Source organism: Heterodontus francisci, chromosome 3 (assembly GCF_036365525.1).
Source record: "Heterodontus francisci isolate sHetFra1 chromosome 3, sHetFra1.hap1, whole genome shotgun sequence".
Taxonomy (NCBI): Eukaryota; Metazoa; Chordata; class Chondrichthyes; order Heterodontiformes; family Heterodontidae; genus Heterodontus; species Heterodontus francisci.
In genome coordinates this window covers 27,951,591-27,965,491 of record NC_090373.1, presented here as the reverse complement: position 1 = coordinate 27,965,491, position 13,901 = coordinate 27,951,591, and the positions used below count along the sequence as shown (strand labels likewise).

The following is a 13,901-nucleotide window of genomic DNA, read 5'->3' as shown; positions in this document are numbered from 1 at the left end:
CATAGAACCTCACAAAGTGCAAGTGGAAGCCATAAATGTAAGACGTGGGGTAAATAAACTCCTATTATCCTGACTGTCTTAGATATTCTGTAATAAGCCTTACAATTATCAGAATATCACAGAAGGGACCAGGTGAACTAAATTCAGAAGCATTGTCAGAATATTTGGGCGGCACAGTGGCGCAGTGGTTAGCACCGCAGCCTCACAGCTTCAGGGACCTGGGTTCGATTCTGGGTACTGCCTGTACGGAGTTTGCAAGTTCTCCCTGTGACTGCCTGGGTTTTCGCCGGGTGCTCTGGTTTCCTCCCACTGCCAAAGACTTGCAGGTGATAGGTAAATTGGCTGTTGTAAATTGCCCCTAGTGTAGGTAGGTGGTAGGGAATATGGGATTACTGTAGGGTTAGTATAAGTGGGTGGTTGTTGGTCGGCACAGTCTCGGTGGGCCAAAGGGCCTGTTTCAGTGCTGTATCTCTAAATAAAAAATAAAATAAAATAAGCCAGCAGCAGATATGCTGAGGCCAGGGAAGGAGCCTGTACAGACACTGACATTATTGGGAGACGTCAATTTTTCTAAGCATACATCTTGAAGAGTCCTCTTGTCTGGGAAACAGGAGACACCAGTGACTGCACTTCAAAAGTAAAGCACTTTGGATGTCCCAAGGTTGTGGATAGCATTATAGAAATGCAAACCTTTATTTCTCTCCTCTTTTTCAATGTGATAAATATTTAAAATATCTATGGTTTAAAAAAGAATTCCACAAGTAACCCCCTCTCCTACAGAATCCTTGCCAAACAGCTTGAAAAATCACTGGGGCAGAAAAAAAAATTAAAAGGTGAACTAGGAAGAATTAACTCCATTACTTTAAAGTACAACACCTAATCGACAAGTTATTCCATGTTGGTAACTGCAATATTATACGCTTATCAGTAAGCTCTCCTGTAGGTCACAACACATGGCTGCTGGAAATTCCCCAACAGAAAGCAGCAGGGAGACTGCAGTTTCTAACACTCAAGAAGCTCGACTCCATCCAGGACAAAGCAGCCCGCTTGACTGGCACCCCATCTACAAACAAACATTCACTCCCTCCACCACCGACGCACAGTGGCAGCAGTGTGCACCATCTACAAGATGCACTGCAGCAATGCACCAAGGCTCCTTAGACAGCACCTTCCAAACCCACAACCTCTACCAACTAGAAGGACAAGGGCAGCAAATACATGGGACCACCACCTGCAAGTTCCCCTCCAAGTCACACACCATCCTGACTCGGAACTATATCGCCGTTCCTTCACTGTCGCTGGGTCAAAATCCTGGAACTCCCTTCCTAACAGCACTGTGGGTGTACCTACCCCAAATGGACTGCAGCGGTTCAAGGCGGCAGCTCACCACCACCTTCTCAAGGGCAGTTAGGGATGGGCAATAAATGCTGGCATAGCCAGTAACACCTACATCCCATGAAAAAATTTTTAAAAAAATGATAGATGCATTAGAGCGATTCCAAACTAGGTTCCAATCATTGGTCATAGAATACTTCACAAAGAGCCTGAAGTTGTTTTTCCAGTTTATGAGGTCACCTGAAGCCTATTTACGGAGAGAGCTGAATCTATTCTTTTAATGTTTAAAATGGCGCAAATCAAAACTATGAAAGCATATAGGTTTCAGGCCAGCAAGGAAAAGACTGAAATCTGCACAAAGCTCGACTGGTTGGATATATACTTAAAAAAGGAAAAAAACTGCAGGGCTATGAGGAAACAGCAGAGCAGTGAGACTACTGGATAGCTCTTTCAAAGAGCCAGCACAAGTATGATGGGCTGACTGGCCTCTTTCTGTGCCACAATATTGAGTTCACATAGTTAAACTGAACTGGTCACTTAAATACACAGTCCTTTAAGATCCAACAGCAGTCAAATATCAAAGCAGGCTATTGATTCGAAGATAACATTAGTATCCTGGGCATCATTAATAGCAGCATAAGAGTACAAGGGCAAGAAGGTTATGTTGAACTTGTACAAGACACTAGTTCAGCCTCAGGTGGAGTATTGCACCCAGTTCCGGGCGCCACACTTTAGGAAGGATGTGAAGGCGTTAGAGAGGGTGCAGAAAAGGGTCACGAGAATGGTTCCAAGGATGAGGAACTTCAGTTATGAAGATAGACTGGAGAAGTTGGGACTGTTGTCCTTGGAGAAGACAAGGCCAAGAGGAGATTTGATAGAGGTATTCAAAGTCATGAGGGGTCTGGACAGTATAGATAGGGAGAAATTGTTCCCTCATGAAAGGATAAAGAATGCGAGGGCACATATTTAAAGTAATTGTTAAAAGAAGCAAAAGTGACATGAGGAAAAACTTTTTTGCACAAGTGGTTAAGGTCTGGAATGCACTGCCTGAGGAATGTGGTGGAGGTAGGTTCAATTGAAGCATTCAAAAGGGAATTAGACTGTTATATGAAAAGGAAGAATGTGCAGGGGTACAGGGAGAAGGCAGGGGAATGGCACTAGGTGAATTGCTTATTCGAAGAGCCGGTGCAGACACAATGGGACAAATGGCCTCCTTCTGCGCTGTAACAATTCTGTGATTTTCCGATAACAGAAACTTTTAAATGCTCATCAATTGAAGTTCGAAAAACTGAAACTCAACTTTAGTTAAAATAAAGGCTTTGCGACTTACAAGCCATTAATGCTACAGTGAATTGTCCAGCAGGTATCTAACTTGTGTACAAACTCATCAAGTGTAAACATATCCAAACCAAGCTGCTGAGAAATACGCACAGCTAGAGTTTCTATCCCCAAAGTAGGGTTGCACAGATTAGCAACAGCCCAGGCGTGGGGACCTCAGGGTGTACCCAAGCACACTGCCAGAGTTTAACCAACTGTAAGCATCTGAAGTCATGCGACATTGGCTGCGTGTTGACTTTATTGATATAGAATGACTAAAACAAATAAAATTGCTTCAACAATAATACAGAGGAATAAACAAACACTGTATTGTCCACCCTTCTGGTTAGAGTGGCAACCCCTGCTGGTTCTTCTTGTTGTTCCTTCCATCTGCTACCATGACCTCTCACTTTCTCCCAGTTTACAGCATGTCTCCTTCCAGCCATGCCACATGTCCACCCAAGCAGCACTCCCAAGTCTACCGGTTCAACCTCTTATCAGAAGTAGTGATAAAGTGGTCTTAATTCAGCAATTCAAACAATTCAGCATCACCTGCAACTCATAACCCTACATTTCATTCAGCCTGATACTTCCTAAAATATAGTTCTATTATCCACCCTGCTTCCTTACACAACTAAACTGTGAGGTATAGCCATACAGAGTACTGTAAAGTTACCTGCTATTTATCCGCCAAGGCCACCCGACATATTTCGGGATTAAAGGTTGCCTGCAGCCAAGCAGAAGAGTTTCAATCGCTCGGGACTCTACAATCCCTCAGAATCTCATTAATGAATCTGACTGCCTGGTTAATCAGCAGTACAGGTGTGCATGGACAGGACAAAGACAAGACAGTGGCCTACTTTGTTACCTTGGCAGTTGAGGTACTGGGTTGAGCAGGTGTTCGTGACGTCCCAGTGGGATTGGAAATTCCACTGTGGCTCTGGGCCCTGTGATGACCACGCGGTCCTGGTGAAGTGATCTTTGCTGTATACTTAGAACGAGGGAGGGAATTGCTTGTGTGGGTCAAAGGATCCTTTCTCTTTGGAACAGCTCCACTTTCTAGAGTCAAATAAAGATAGAATTGGAGTCAGAACAACAAAGACCATATGACCAGTGGCACTAAATAGTCATCTAGTTACCCAGATCAGCTGGAAAGTGTTACAGTATGAGGAAGAGATACTAATACTCATCATTTTTTCAGGGATGTTTTTAAAAAACTGAAATATACTGCAGTGCAGTTTTGTAGCAGCAGATGGTGATATTGGATACTCTCACCTTCTTTCTGACAATAGGATATTTTCATTTCAACCCCTTTTAACCTAGCCCAGGCAGTCTAATCCACCAGAAATCTATTTAAAAATCTGACTCTGCACAAATCTGAGAACTGTTGCCAACCAACTGAGTAGGCCCGAGCTAAGCATTTCCATTCCTGCAGCGGAATCAAGTCTCTGCCAAAAACATTAGCCAAATTTAAGTCGTAATGTTCGGTAAATGAGCACTCCACATAGTTATTGACGATGTCTGTAAGGCAGAAGCCAGACCAAGGGATGCCCAGAAAACAGTTCTGGGACAATCACTTCATTGAACTCTCAGCACACAGTCGCAATGAAGAGCACACTACACCCAAACATTTGGCTAACCACTGCTCAATTAGTGTGCTGCCTATGGTCATAGCAACAGGAGTAGGCCATTCAGCTCCTTGAGCCTGTTTCAATCAAGTAAATCATGGCTAGTCCATATCCTCTTACATTAGAGCACAGATACCCCGCATGCTTGCGTTAAATGCACATCTAGAGAGCTCTGGAGGAACTTACTGGCCCCACCCCAAACGGTATTGTGGTGAAGAAAACATTTTCCCGTTTAAACCCAACTAGAAAAAAAAAACACAAGCAGAAAACCAGGGCGATTCCCAAGAACTACAGCACCTTCACGTCAAATCAAATGAGGGTGTTCTACAGACAGTCTGTAGCTCACTAACACTGCAGGCTAAAGCTAGCGTTAGCAAGCTAATTTTCAAAGAGTGGGTGTATAAATTTACTAAGAACTGCATACGGAAATCGATACTACAGAGATTCAACCGCTCCCCACCCCCGCAACCCCTTGGTGTTGATGGATGGCCAGATGTGCATTGCCCAGTCATAAACCCCTTCAACAATGCCAAATAATGGGAAGTTAGGGAAGTACATGAGAGAAAAAGGAAGAAATCTACAAAAGTATTTCAATGGCTGTAAATTGATTTGAGACATTGAGGGGTCATGAAAAGGTGGATAAGTGTTTTCTTTTTACAATGCGACTTGCATGACTTTGGAAATCAATGATAGAACACAACTGTACAGATTGGTTGAATCACTCACGCATTTTGACACTACTTCCAATATCTTTTTTTTTTAATGAACCTGGTTCATAAAGATATACTGAAACCACAAAGGGTCTTTTAGCCCATGAAACCTGCTGCCTCCATCAGTGTGCAACTTATATTTTCTCTCCACCTCTTATCTCCAAGTGAAGCAGCACTCTTATCCCTAACCAAGTGAAAGCAGCAGGAGCTCACTTTTGTACTCTGCCTTTCAACATAGAAAATGTCCCCAGGGTCCTTCAGAAGAGAAAGGGAGATGACGCCCAGTCTCCTCCTGAGGGTTAGGAGAGGAGACTAAAAGCATGGCCAAGGATGTGGGTCTTTGAAGGTGTTCGAGGAGAAAGGGGTGAAGCAGTACCAGACAGTAAGGTTGTGGTGATTCACTGATAGTGACATGAGGGAGGATGCACAGGTGAATAGAGTCAGCAAACAGTAGAGGGGTTGATATGCAGGGCTGGAGGCAGTTGCATAGGTAGAGTGGGGCAAGGTCTTGTAAGAATTTGCAAGCAAGAACATGAACTTTAAACCTGATCAGAGAGGAGGGAGAGAAGCCAATGAAACTCGGCTAGGATGGAGGTGATGGGCGAGCTGGACATAGTACAGAGCAGGATGCAGATGATGGGAATTTAGAGTTTATGGAGGGAGGCTGCCAAACACAAACTGGGGAAGGGAAATGATGGCTCAGGATTTCAGCAGCAGTGGGGGATAAGGTAGGGATAACGGTGGAAGTAAGCAGGCTTGGGATGGTTAGGATACAGAAAATCACCATTGTATAACAGTCCAATATTAAAACCTACATTATTCAAACTCTGGTGTCCAGGATTATTACCTTGTTCATAACACTGCACTGCCTGGTGCTTCCAGTAAATACCTATAACAGGTCTTGCCTCCCTTCTTTCACCTCTGTCAATGGACATAATCCAGTTATGTACTCTTTCTTACATTGCTGGATTAGTTTCAGCACATTCTTCAATCCCTTCCCTTTCCTGACAGTCAGCCATCAGTCTCTTGAACCTATTTCCACTTTAATGGCAATTTAGCAGCAACCATTTTATTTCAAAAGTATTATCGAGCCATGCAATATGCCCATAGAATCTTTATAATTACTCTGCACATCACAAACTGTCAGTTAGAGGCAACGAGTTTCTCTAACTGATATGATATACAAGATGTGCACAACACAGGCTGACTTACTGAAAAGTGGTTAAGGTGCGGTTTAAAAAACAAAGAGAGGCTTTAGCAACTCATAGTTTTTGGTCAGTCTGGGAAGCTTGTCTCAGTAATTGTCAACACACATTCAATCCTGTATGCACATGCACAAAATGTATATACACATACTTTCGGGAAAACAGAAAATGCTTTATCTAACATTAAATTATATTACAGACAGAATGCAAAATGGCCAAGTACAAAATACTGCTTATATTTCTTGGAGAATTATAACCTACACACTTGCTCCATTATACTAACCAATGAAATACAGAATTGTGGAAAATAAAACTTACAGCACAGGAGACCATTCAGTCCATTATGCTTGAGTTAACCAATTTGTCCCACCACCCTGTTCTTTCCCCACAGTGCTGCAATTTTTTCTCCTTCAAGTATACATCCAATTATGGGTTGTGGGAATCAATGGCAAGGCCAGCATTTATTGCCCATCCCTTAATGAGTGGCATACTAGGCCATCAGAAGTCAGTCAAGAGTCAACCCCAAAGCCAAACTGGGTAAGGACAGCAAATTTCCTTCCCTAAAAGGACATTAATGAACTAGACGGGTGTTTAATAATAATCTGGTCGTTACATGGTCACTATTATTGATACTAGCTTTTTATTCCACATTTATCTATTAATTGGATTTAAATACCCCGGCTGCTGTGGTGGGATTTAAACTCCTGTCTCTAGATCATTAAACCTGGCCTCTGGGTTACTGGTCCAGTAACAACCACAAAGTTACTGTTCTCTTTTGGAAGTCACTACAGAATCTACTTCAACTACCCTTTCAGGCAATGCATTCCAGATTCTTACTCAATGCATAAAAATAATTCTCCTTACTGTAAAACTCTATCCTCTGACCTTTCTGCCACTGGAAACAATTTCTCCTTATTTATTCAGTTAAAACCCTTCATGATTTTGAAATTCTGTATTAAAGCTCCATAAACAGACACCATGCTAGCCACCAGAGGATCTTCAGCCCAATCCAGTTGCATAAATAAAATTTACAGCGATCTGGCTGCCTAGCAACTGTTCATTCTCAAACAATGTCACTTTAACTGTGAGGGTTAATTCGCTGATCCCATTTGCCCAGCATGGAGCCACGGACAAAGGAAGTGTGGCTGGGAGAAAATCAGCACTGGTGCTTCGTCACCACTCACCTTGAGTCATTTGGAGTCATCCCTTAACCATGGAGCACTTTGCGTACAATCTATTCACAATGCAACTGCATTTTCTAGGAAAATATATATTTTATTAAATCAAATGGTTTGCCATCTAATAAAGCCAATGTTTCGTCGAGCAGAGGAAACCCACCTGACTGGATCCGTGCACTACGGCACGGCGGGCCTGGGTTGTCTCTACACACCTCCCTCTCAGGCTTGGAAAACCTCGCACATTCTAGCATCTGCTCTATACAACACAATAAGTGGGCACAAACAACAACAAAAAAACAAAATAAGTACAGAGTAAACAGTTAAATAGATTGTGCTATAGTTTTGAAATGAGTGGATATTACACTAAATTAAAGAACAGATTTGGTTGTGTGCTTCCACACAATTTCTGTCAAACAGGATTTAAATTGCTTAATGGTACAAGTAGAATGAGAAGCTGATCGGCGATCTGCATTTTCTTTTGAACAATACGCCCATTTATCCAGATTTTGGGCAAGATGCTAGGAAAGAGTTTTGGAACAATTTGAATTCAGGTAAGAAAATCAGAGGATGTCACACAACACAGATTTTCATTTTCCAACCCTCATTGTGTCCTGATTGTTAATTCCACAATGACTCCCTAATTCACACCCCAAAAAAAAGGATTAACCCCAGTTTCAGGGATAATGAATGCCAAAAGTTTATCGGTCTCTCCTCAACAAAGTAGGTGCAAATACACCTTGTTTCAACTGGGGGTCAACTAGTCCTACCTATCCCCGGTTTAGTAAGTTCATCCTTTCAGTCATCAACTACGATTCTACACACATTTAATTACTTGTCACGGAGTCAAAATCCTGGAACTCCCCACCAACAAGGTGGCACCTTGACCACTTGGACTGCAGTAGTTCAAGGCAGCCCACTACAACCTTCTCAAGGGCAATAAATGCTGCCCTTGGAAGCGTCACCCACATGCCGAGAAAGGTCACTTGGGTTTTGCAACAGTAGGGAATCAGTATTTTCAGGATGTCAAAACTTAACCCACGTGGAGAAAAAGCCATGCACCATTTAATTTCCAGTCAAAGGCTGAGTGGTAAACCATGGATTGAAAAGTGGAGCAGTGCAACCCTTCAGAAGGAAAAAGGCTGAAAGTTTTTAAATTCTTGAAACAGTTGCTTTGGAAATCCAAATCAGAAATAGTGCCAGAAAACAAAATCTCACATTGTAATTCAGCAGAAGCGTAGCATCAGACAACAAAAAAGACCCTTCGCAGTCTTCTTCCCACTCACTGTAAATGGCTAAGTTACAATCAATTTTCTCAAAACTGCCAAGGATTGGAAATTTTTCTTAAAAAGTAAAAGCAACACTAAGCATAGATTAAAGCTACAGGTTTAGCTTTACTGGATGCTTCACTGCTTAGTTTATTTCCACTTTAACCACCTTGGTCTTGGTTGATTTTTAAAAAATCTACTGTAATAAGTTTTGCTTTGAAAACCCCAAGAATTAAATGCAAGTCTTCTTTGCAAATCCCGAGAGAAAAATGGTCCAAAAAATCCTGAAATGGGAGAGTGCCATTTGGTAGAAAATGGAAAAAAGTAACAGCAGTGATGATCTACCACTGGATCTCTGAGCAAGTCTAATTAAAGATAATGGATAAACAAACCAGCTGGCAGAAATTGCTCCTCTTCCAAGCACTGCACAGGGGCCTATAAATAAAGTGTTATTACTTGACTGAGTGCACTTTCTTGATAAACTATCCGAGAAGGAAGTTTTCTAGTGCCTCGATATGTGGGGAATTAAAGAACTTTATTTTAAAAAATGTCAAATGTTAATTTTCCACCCACTCCTGCTACGGACCATCCTTGTCTGCAATTTCCTGAGGCATTTCACTTGTTTACTCCCACCATCCCATCCCAAGCTCTCCACAAAAGTACTCCCCCTTAGACCAGGAAAACAAAGGTGAAGAAACTTAAAGAAATTTGGCTAGTCACCTTTACTAAATTGAAAATCTGTCCAGAAACAGAAATCACTAATCTTTTTCAAAAAGAATGTCTGTTGGAAACACATTTTACATCTTAAGTATTGACATAGTTTCACCTGCAACACACAAGGAGATAAGATAAAAGATTTGGAGGCAAGCATCAGTACTGGGTAAGGCAGGAGGCTGATGTTTTCACACTCTACAATTTGTGATATGGACCCAAATCAGGAGAACTTGTAGAGCTTTGCTGTTCTGCTGCCTTGCAAATTGCCCCAACATTGGTTGTAATGCACTTTGGGACGTCCTGAGAAGAACAAAGAACAGTACAGCACAGGAACAGGCCATTCGGCCCTCCAATCCTGCGCAGATCTTGATGCCTGCCTAAACTAAAACCTTCTGCACTTCCGGGGACCGTATCCCTCGATTCCAATCCTATTCATGTATTTGTCAAGATGCCTCTTAAACGTCGCTATCGTACCTGCTTCCACCACCTCGCCCGGCAGCAAGTTCCAGGCACTCACCACCCTCTGTGTAAAGAACTTGCCTCGCACATCCCCTCTAAACTTTGCCCCTCTCACCTTAAACCTATGTCCCCTAGTAACTGACTCTTCCACCCTGGGAAAAAGCAGGTCATGAAAGGTGCTACGTAAATGCAAGCTTCAGAGGATCCCAAAATGCTTTACAGTCAATTAAGTACTCTTGAAGTGGAGTCGGTGTAATGTAGGAAACGAGATGCACTGCAAGTTCCTGGAGCCAGCAATATGATATTGACCAGATAAACTGTTTTAGTGATGTTAATTGAGGGATAAATATTGGCCCGATAAGTGTACAAAGCATGGAATGAACAAACCGTAAACCAATTGCTGTCAACTGGCACCATTTTGATTCAGAATACAGAGGTACTGATCACCAACAATCCACCTTTTTAACTGATGCTCAACACCTAGTTACCGTAGTTAGCCCAGACAGAGATGCTTTAATCATCTAAAAACACATCAGTTTCCACATAAAATTGGACAACTCAGTTTTACCTCTCCATGACCATTCTCGACCCCTTCACTGTCTCTAAACTGCTTATACAACATCCATTACTGGATGAGCAGAAATTTCCTTTAATGAAATATTGGGAAAAGTAAAGCCATTGTCTTCTGACCCTGCCACAACCTCCACTTCCTCGCCACCTACTCCCATCCCTCTCCCAAACAACTGTCTGAGGCTGAAACAGATAGTTTGCAGCCTGGGTGTCATATGTGAACCTAGATGAGCTTTAAACAATATATCTGCACCGTCACGGAGACCGATATTTTTACCTCCTTAACATCACTCAATTCCACCCCTGCCTCAGTTCACCTGCTGCGGATACCCTCATTCATGCCCTCGTTACCTCTAGACGTGACTATTCCAACACATTCCTGGCCAGCCTCCCACATTCTACTTTCCGTAAACTTGACGTCATCCAAAACTCTACTGTCTGTGTCCTAACTTGCACCAAATCCCATTCATCCATCTTCCCTGTGCTTGCCGACCTACAGTGACTCCCGGTCAAGCAACGCCTCAAATTTAAAATTCCCATCCTGGTTTTCAAACCCCTCCGTGGGCTAGACCCTCCCCATCTCTAATCTACCCCAGCCCTAAAAAAACCTCTGCGATCTCGGGGCTCCTCAAATTCCAGCCTCTTCAGCATCTCCAACTTTAACTGCTCCACCATTGGTGGTCTACCTTCAGCTGCCTGGGCCTTAAGCTCTGGAATTTCCCCCCCCCCTCCACCGCCTTTTTTAAAGCTGTCCATTCTTTCTACCTCGCTTTCCTCAAGACAATCCATAAAACCTACTTCGTTGACCAAGCTTTTGGTCACCTGCCTTAATATATCCTTATGTGGCTTGGTTTTTTTTTTAAGTGTTCTTTTTACAATATAAACAGAATATTTTGAAAATATTGAATACATGAGGTTGAGATGCGACCAAAGTCAGGACAGACTTGCTGCAGAATATACCACTGAAATATAGGAGCATTACCCACAGGTGTAAAGTTAGAAAGGTAAAAGGTGTGACAACAAACTAGCAAAGGACAGGGAGTGGTGTGACCGAGTGTGAGGTGAAAAAATTGTTCGACAAGGAGGGGGCAAAAGTACAGAAGATTAAAGTGCAATATAATTGCAGTGTTTAAGATGATTAAAGGAGTTGACAGGGTAGATAGAGAGAAACCATTTCCTCTGCTGGGAGAATCCATAACAAGGGGGCATAACCTTAAAATTAGAGCTAGGCTATTCAGGGTTATGTCAGGAAGCACTTCTTCATATAAGGGGTAGCGGAAATCTGGAACTCACTCTCACCCTCACCCTCCCCCACGCCAATAAAATTATAGATCAATTGAAAATCTCAAAACTGAGATTGATAGACTTTTCTGAAGCAAGGGGTCAAAGGGTTACAGAACTAAAGCAGATAGATGGATTTATGATACAGATGAGGCATAGTCTAATTAAATGGAGGAACAGGTTTGACAGGCTGAACGGCCGATTCCTGTTGCTACGTTCTTCCTATGTTCTTAAAAAAAAACAGTCGATCCCAGTCTTGAAAGCAACAATTGTCATTATAATTGGCAATACAGGCGGACGGGAGCCGGCCACTGACTGAAAAGTCGATGGTGAACCCGCTTCCACCTTGCCTGAGGATCTGACCCATATTTTGTGGGTCCCTGGGCTTCAACTGATGTGAGGCGGGGCTTCCAGTCATTTGAGGTAGGACGTCCCGCCTAATAGAGCTGCCAGCCAATCAGCGGGCCGGCAGCTTTTAGTCCCAGCAGCGCCACCGTGAGTGGTGGCCACTATGGGACTGCAGCCCAGACAAGATGCCTGTGAGCCAGGAAGAAAGGCAAGTTTTGGTCGCCTCGCTGGGGTAATCGGTCAGGCCCCGGTGAGGCAAGGGTGGTCATTTGTTGGGGGGGGGGGGGGGGGGGGTCGGGGAGAAGGAGGGAGTGTTGGGCCTTGAGGGGTGGCTGGGGTGACCCTCCATCGGGCGTAGGGTGCCCGATCACGAGGGCCACCCTGGGATGCTGAGAAGCCATCTGATTTCATTAAGCGGCTTCTCCCGGCTCTAGGACGTCCGTTTGCCACACGTAAAATCCACGTGGAGGCGGGCAAAGGCCCTTAAGTGGCTGCTTAAGGGTCTTGATTGGCCTGGGGCGGGCGGGCCATTTTTCACCGCGACCGTGCATAAAGTGGCGGCGGAGGCAGGAGCGGGTCAGGGAAGTCTCCCGGTGCCTCCCACTCCATTTTGCACCACCCCACAGTCACCATCCCGCTCGACAGGGTGGCGTAAAATTCCAGCCACTGTCTTTCAGTGTTGTGTACTGTGTATCCCTGCTGACATCATTAAGACAAATAACTTGACAGTACAACAAATCTCTCCAGTTCTGACACCATGACAGAATTAATTTACTACTTTTGTACCACCGTTTTTGCGTAAACAGTTCTGAAGGCAATGAAACTGACTTTATGGGGCTTCTAACTGCTGGGAAATGAAGCGTTCAGTAAAAAGAATACAGAATATTCCCCCACACACTCAGTTTCTGTTTCCCTGCGTTTTAGTTAAATTCACCCACAGATCAATGCTCTTTAACTAAACAACTTCCTCCCATCAGTTTCACTAGCTTTTTTAAAAAAAAATCAGTTCTCTGAAGCAAGTAACTTAATTAAACTAATAATTTGGAGAAGTGAGTAAGGCAAAGCTCTTCAGGCCTAGCATGGAGCTTTGCCTACTTTTTGCTGGGCACAGCTTGGTTGCAGCAGCAAGAGTTTAAACAATGACTAGGGTGAGCTGGGACAGGAGCCAACTTTTCTTGTTTATTTTTCATATTTTATATCCATTTCAGGATGCGAGCTGTTGGACCTCCTGGAGAGTTATTTGCCGTAACTCTTGGGGAGTTAACGGTTGATAACCATATTTCCTTGTATCTTGAAGCTTTCTGAGATGAACAGGATAGCTTTGAAGTGTCATGATAAAAAAAGGCCTGGCTACTCCTTTGCTTTCAATGTCTGAGTGTTATCTACAAGAAGTTCTTATGCAAGGAAATGAGGAACCGTAATGAATTCAAACACAAGTAATAAATAGATAGAGGGATCTATTAAATATAGTATAAAAAAAGATAATGGTTAAGAAAGTCAAATCTTCAAAGGATTTAAGAACAGTTAAGTCAGGAAGTTTTGTTTGAGGGAAGTAGTTTTGAAGTAAATAACTACAACTGTTTACGCAAATAGATTGCTTTGGAAGGAATCAGGAACAGATAAGTCAATGTGGTCTTACCTGTGACATGTACCTTTGGTGTAGGCAAAACATGGTGTCTAAAGGAACATTGCTTTCAACAGTTCTTCCGAGGGCTCAAAAGATAGAACTAGAAACCGAAGGTCACACTCTGTACACCATAGGCTGATCACCTAAGCTGTATATGAATAAAGTCTGTTCTGTATACTCCACTATCAAGTGTTTACTAAAAGCACTGTGAAGCATAAAAGAAATGAAGCCGACTAACAGTTGAACATTAACAGGAGCACAGCT

The 13,901-nt window shown here is 43.0% G+C and overlaps 1 protein-coding gene across 6 annotated transcripts in view; it reads right to left on the bottom strand.

Moving 5' to 3' along the window:
- The window catches only part of spast (spastin), a 139,815-nt gene that overhangs the window by 99,462 nt on the left and 26,452 nt on the right, over positions 1-13,901 (bottom strand). For 5 of the 6 annotated variants that reach the window (XR_010970913.1, XR_010970915.1, XR_010970914.1 and 2 more), the window contains exons 4-5: positions 7,534-7,629; positions 3,521-3,711 (exon numbers count right to left, since the gene is read on the bottom strand). Coding sequence is in view for 2 of the 6 variants with exons in the window: in XM_068020361.1 (XP_067876462.1) it covers positions 3,521-3,711; positions 7,534-7,629 (287 nt within the window). In the remaining 4 variants the exon portion in view is untranslated. The remainder of the gene's footprint in view (positions 1-3,520; positions 3,712-7,533; positions 7,630-13,901) is intronic. The other variant, XR_010970916.1, reaches the window with a different exon arrangement.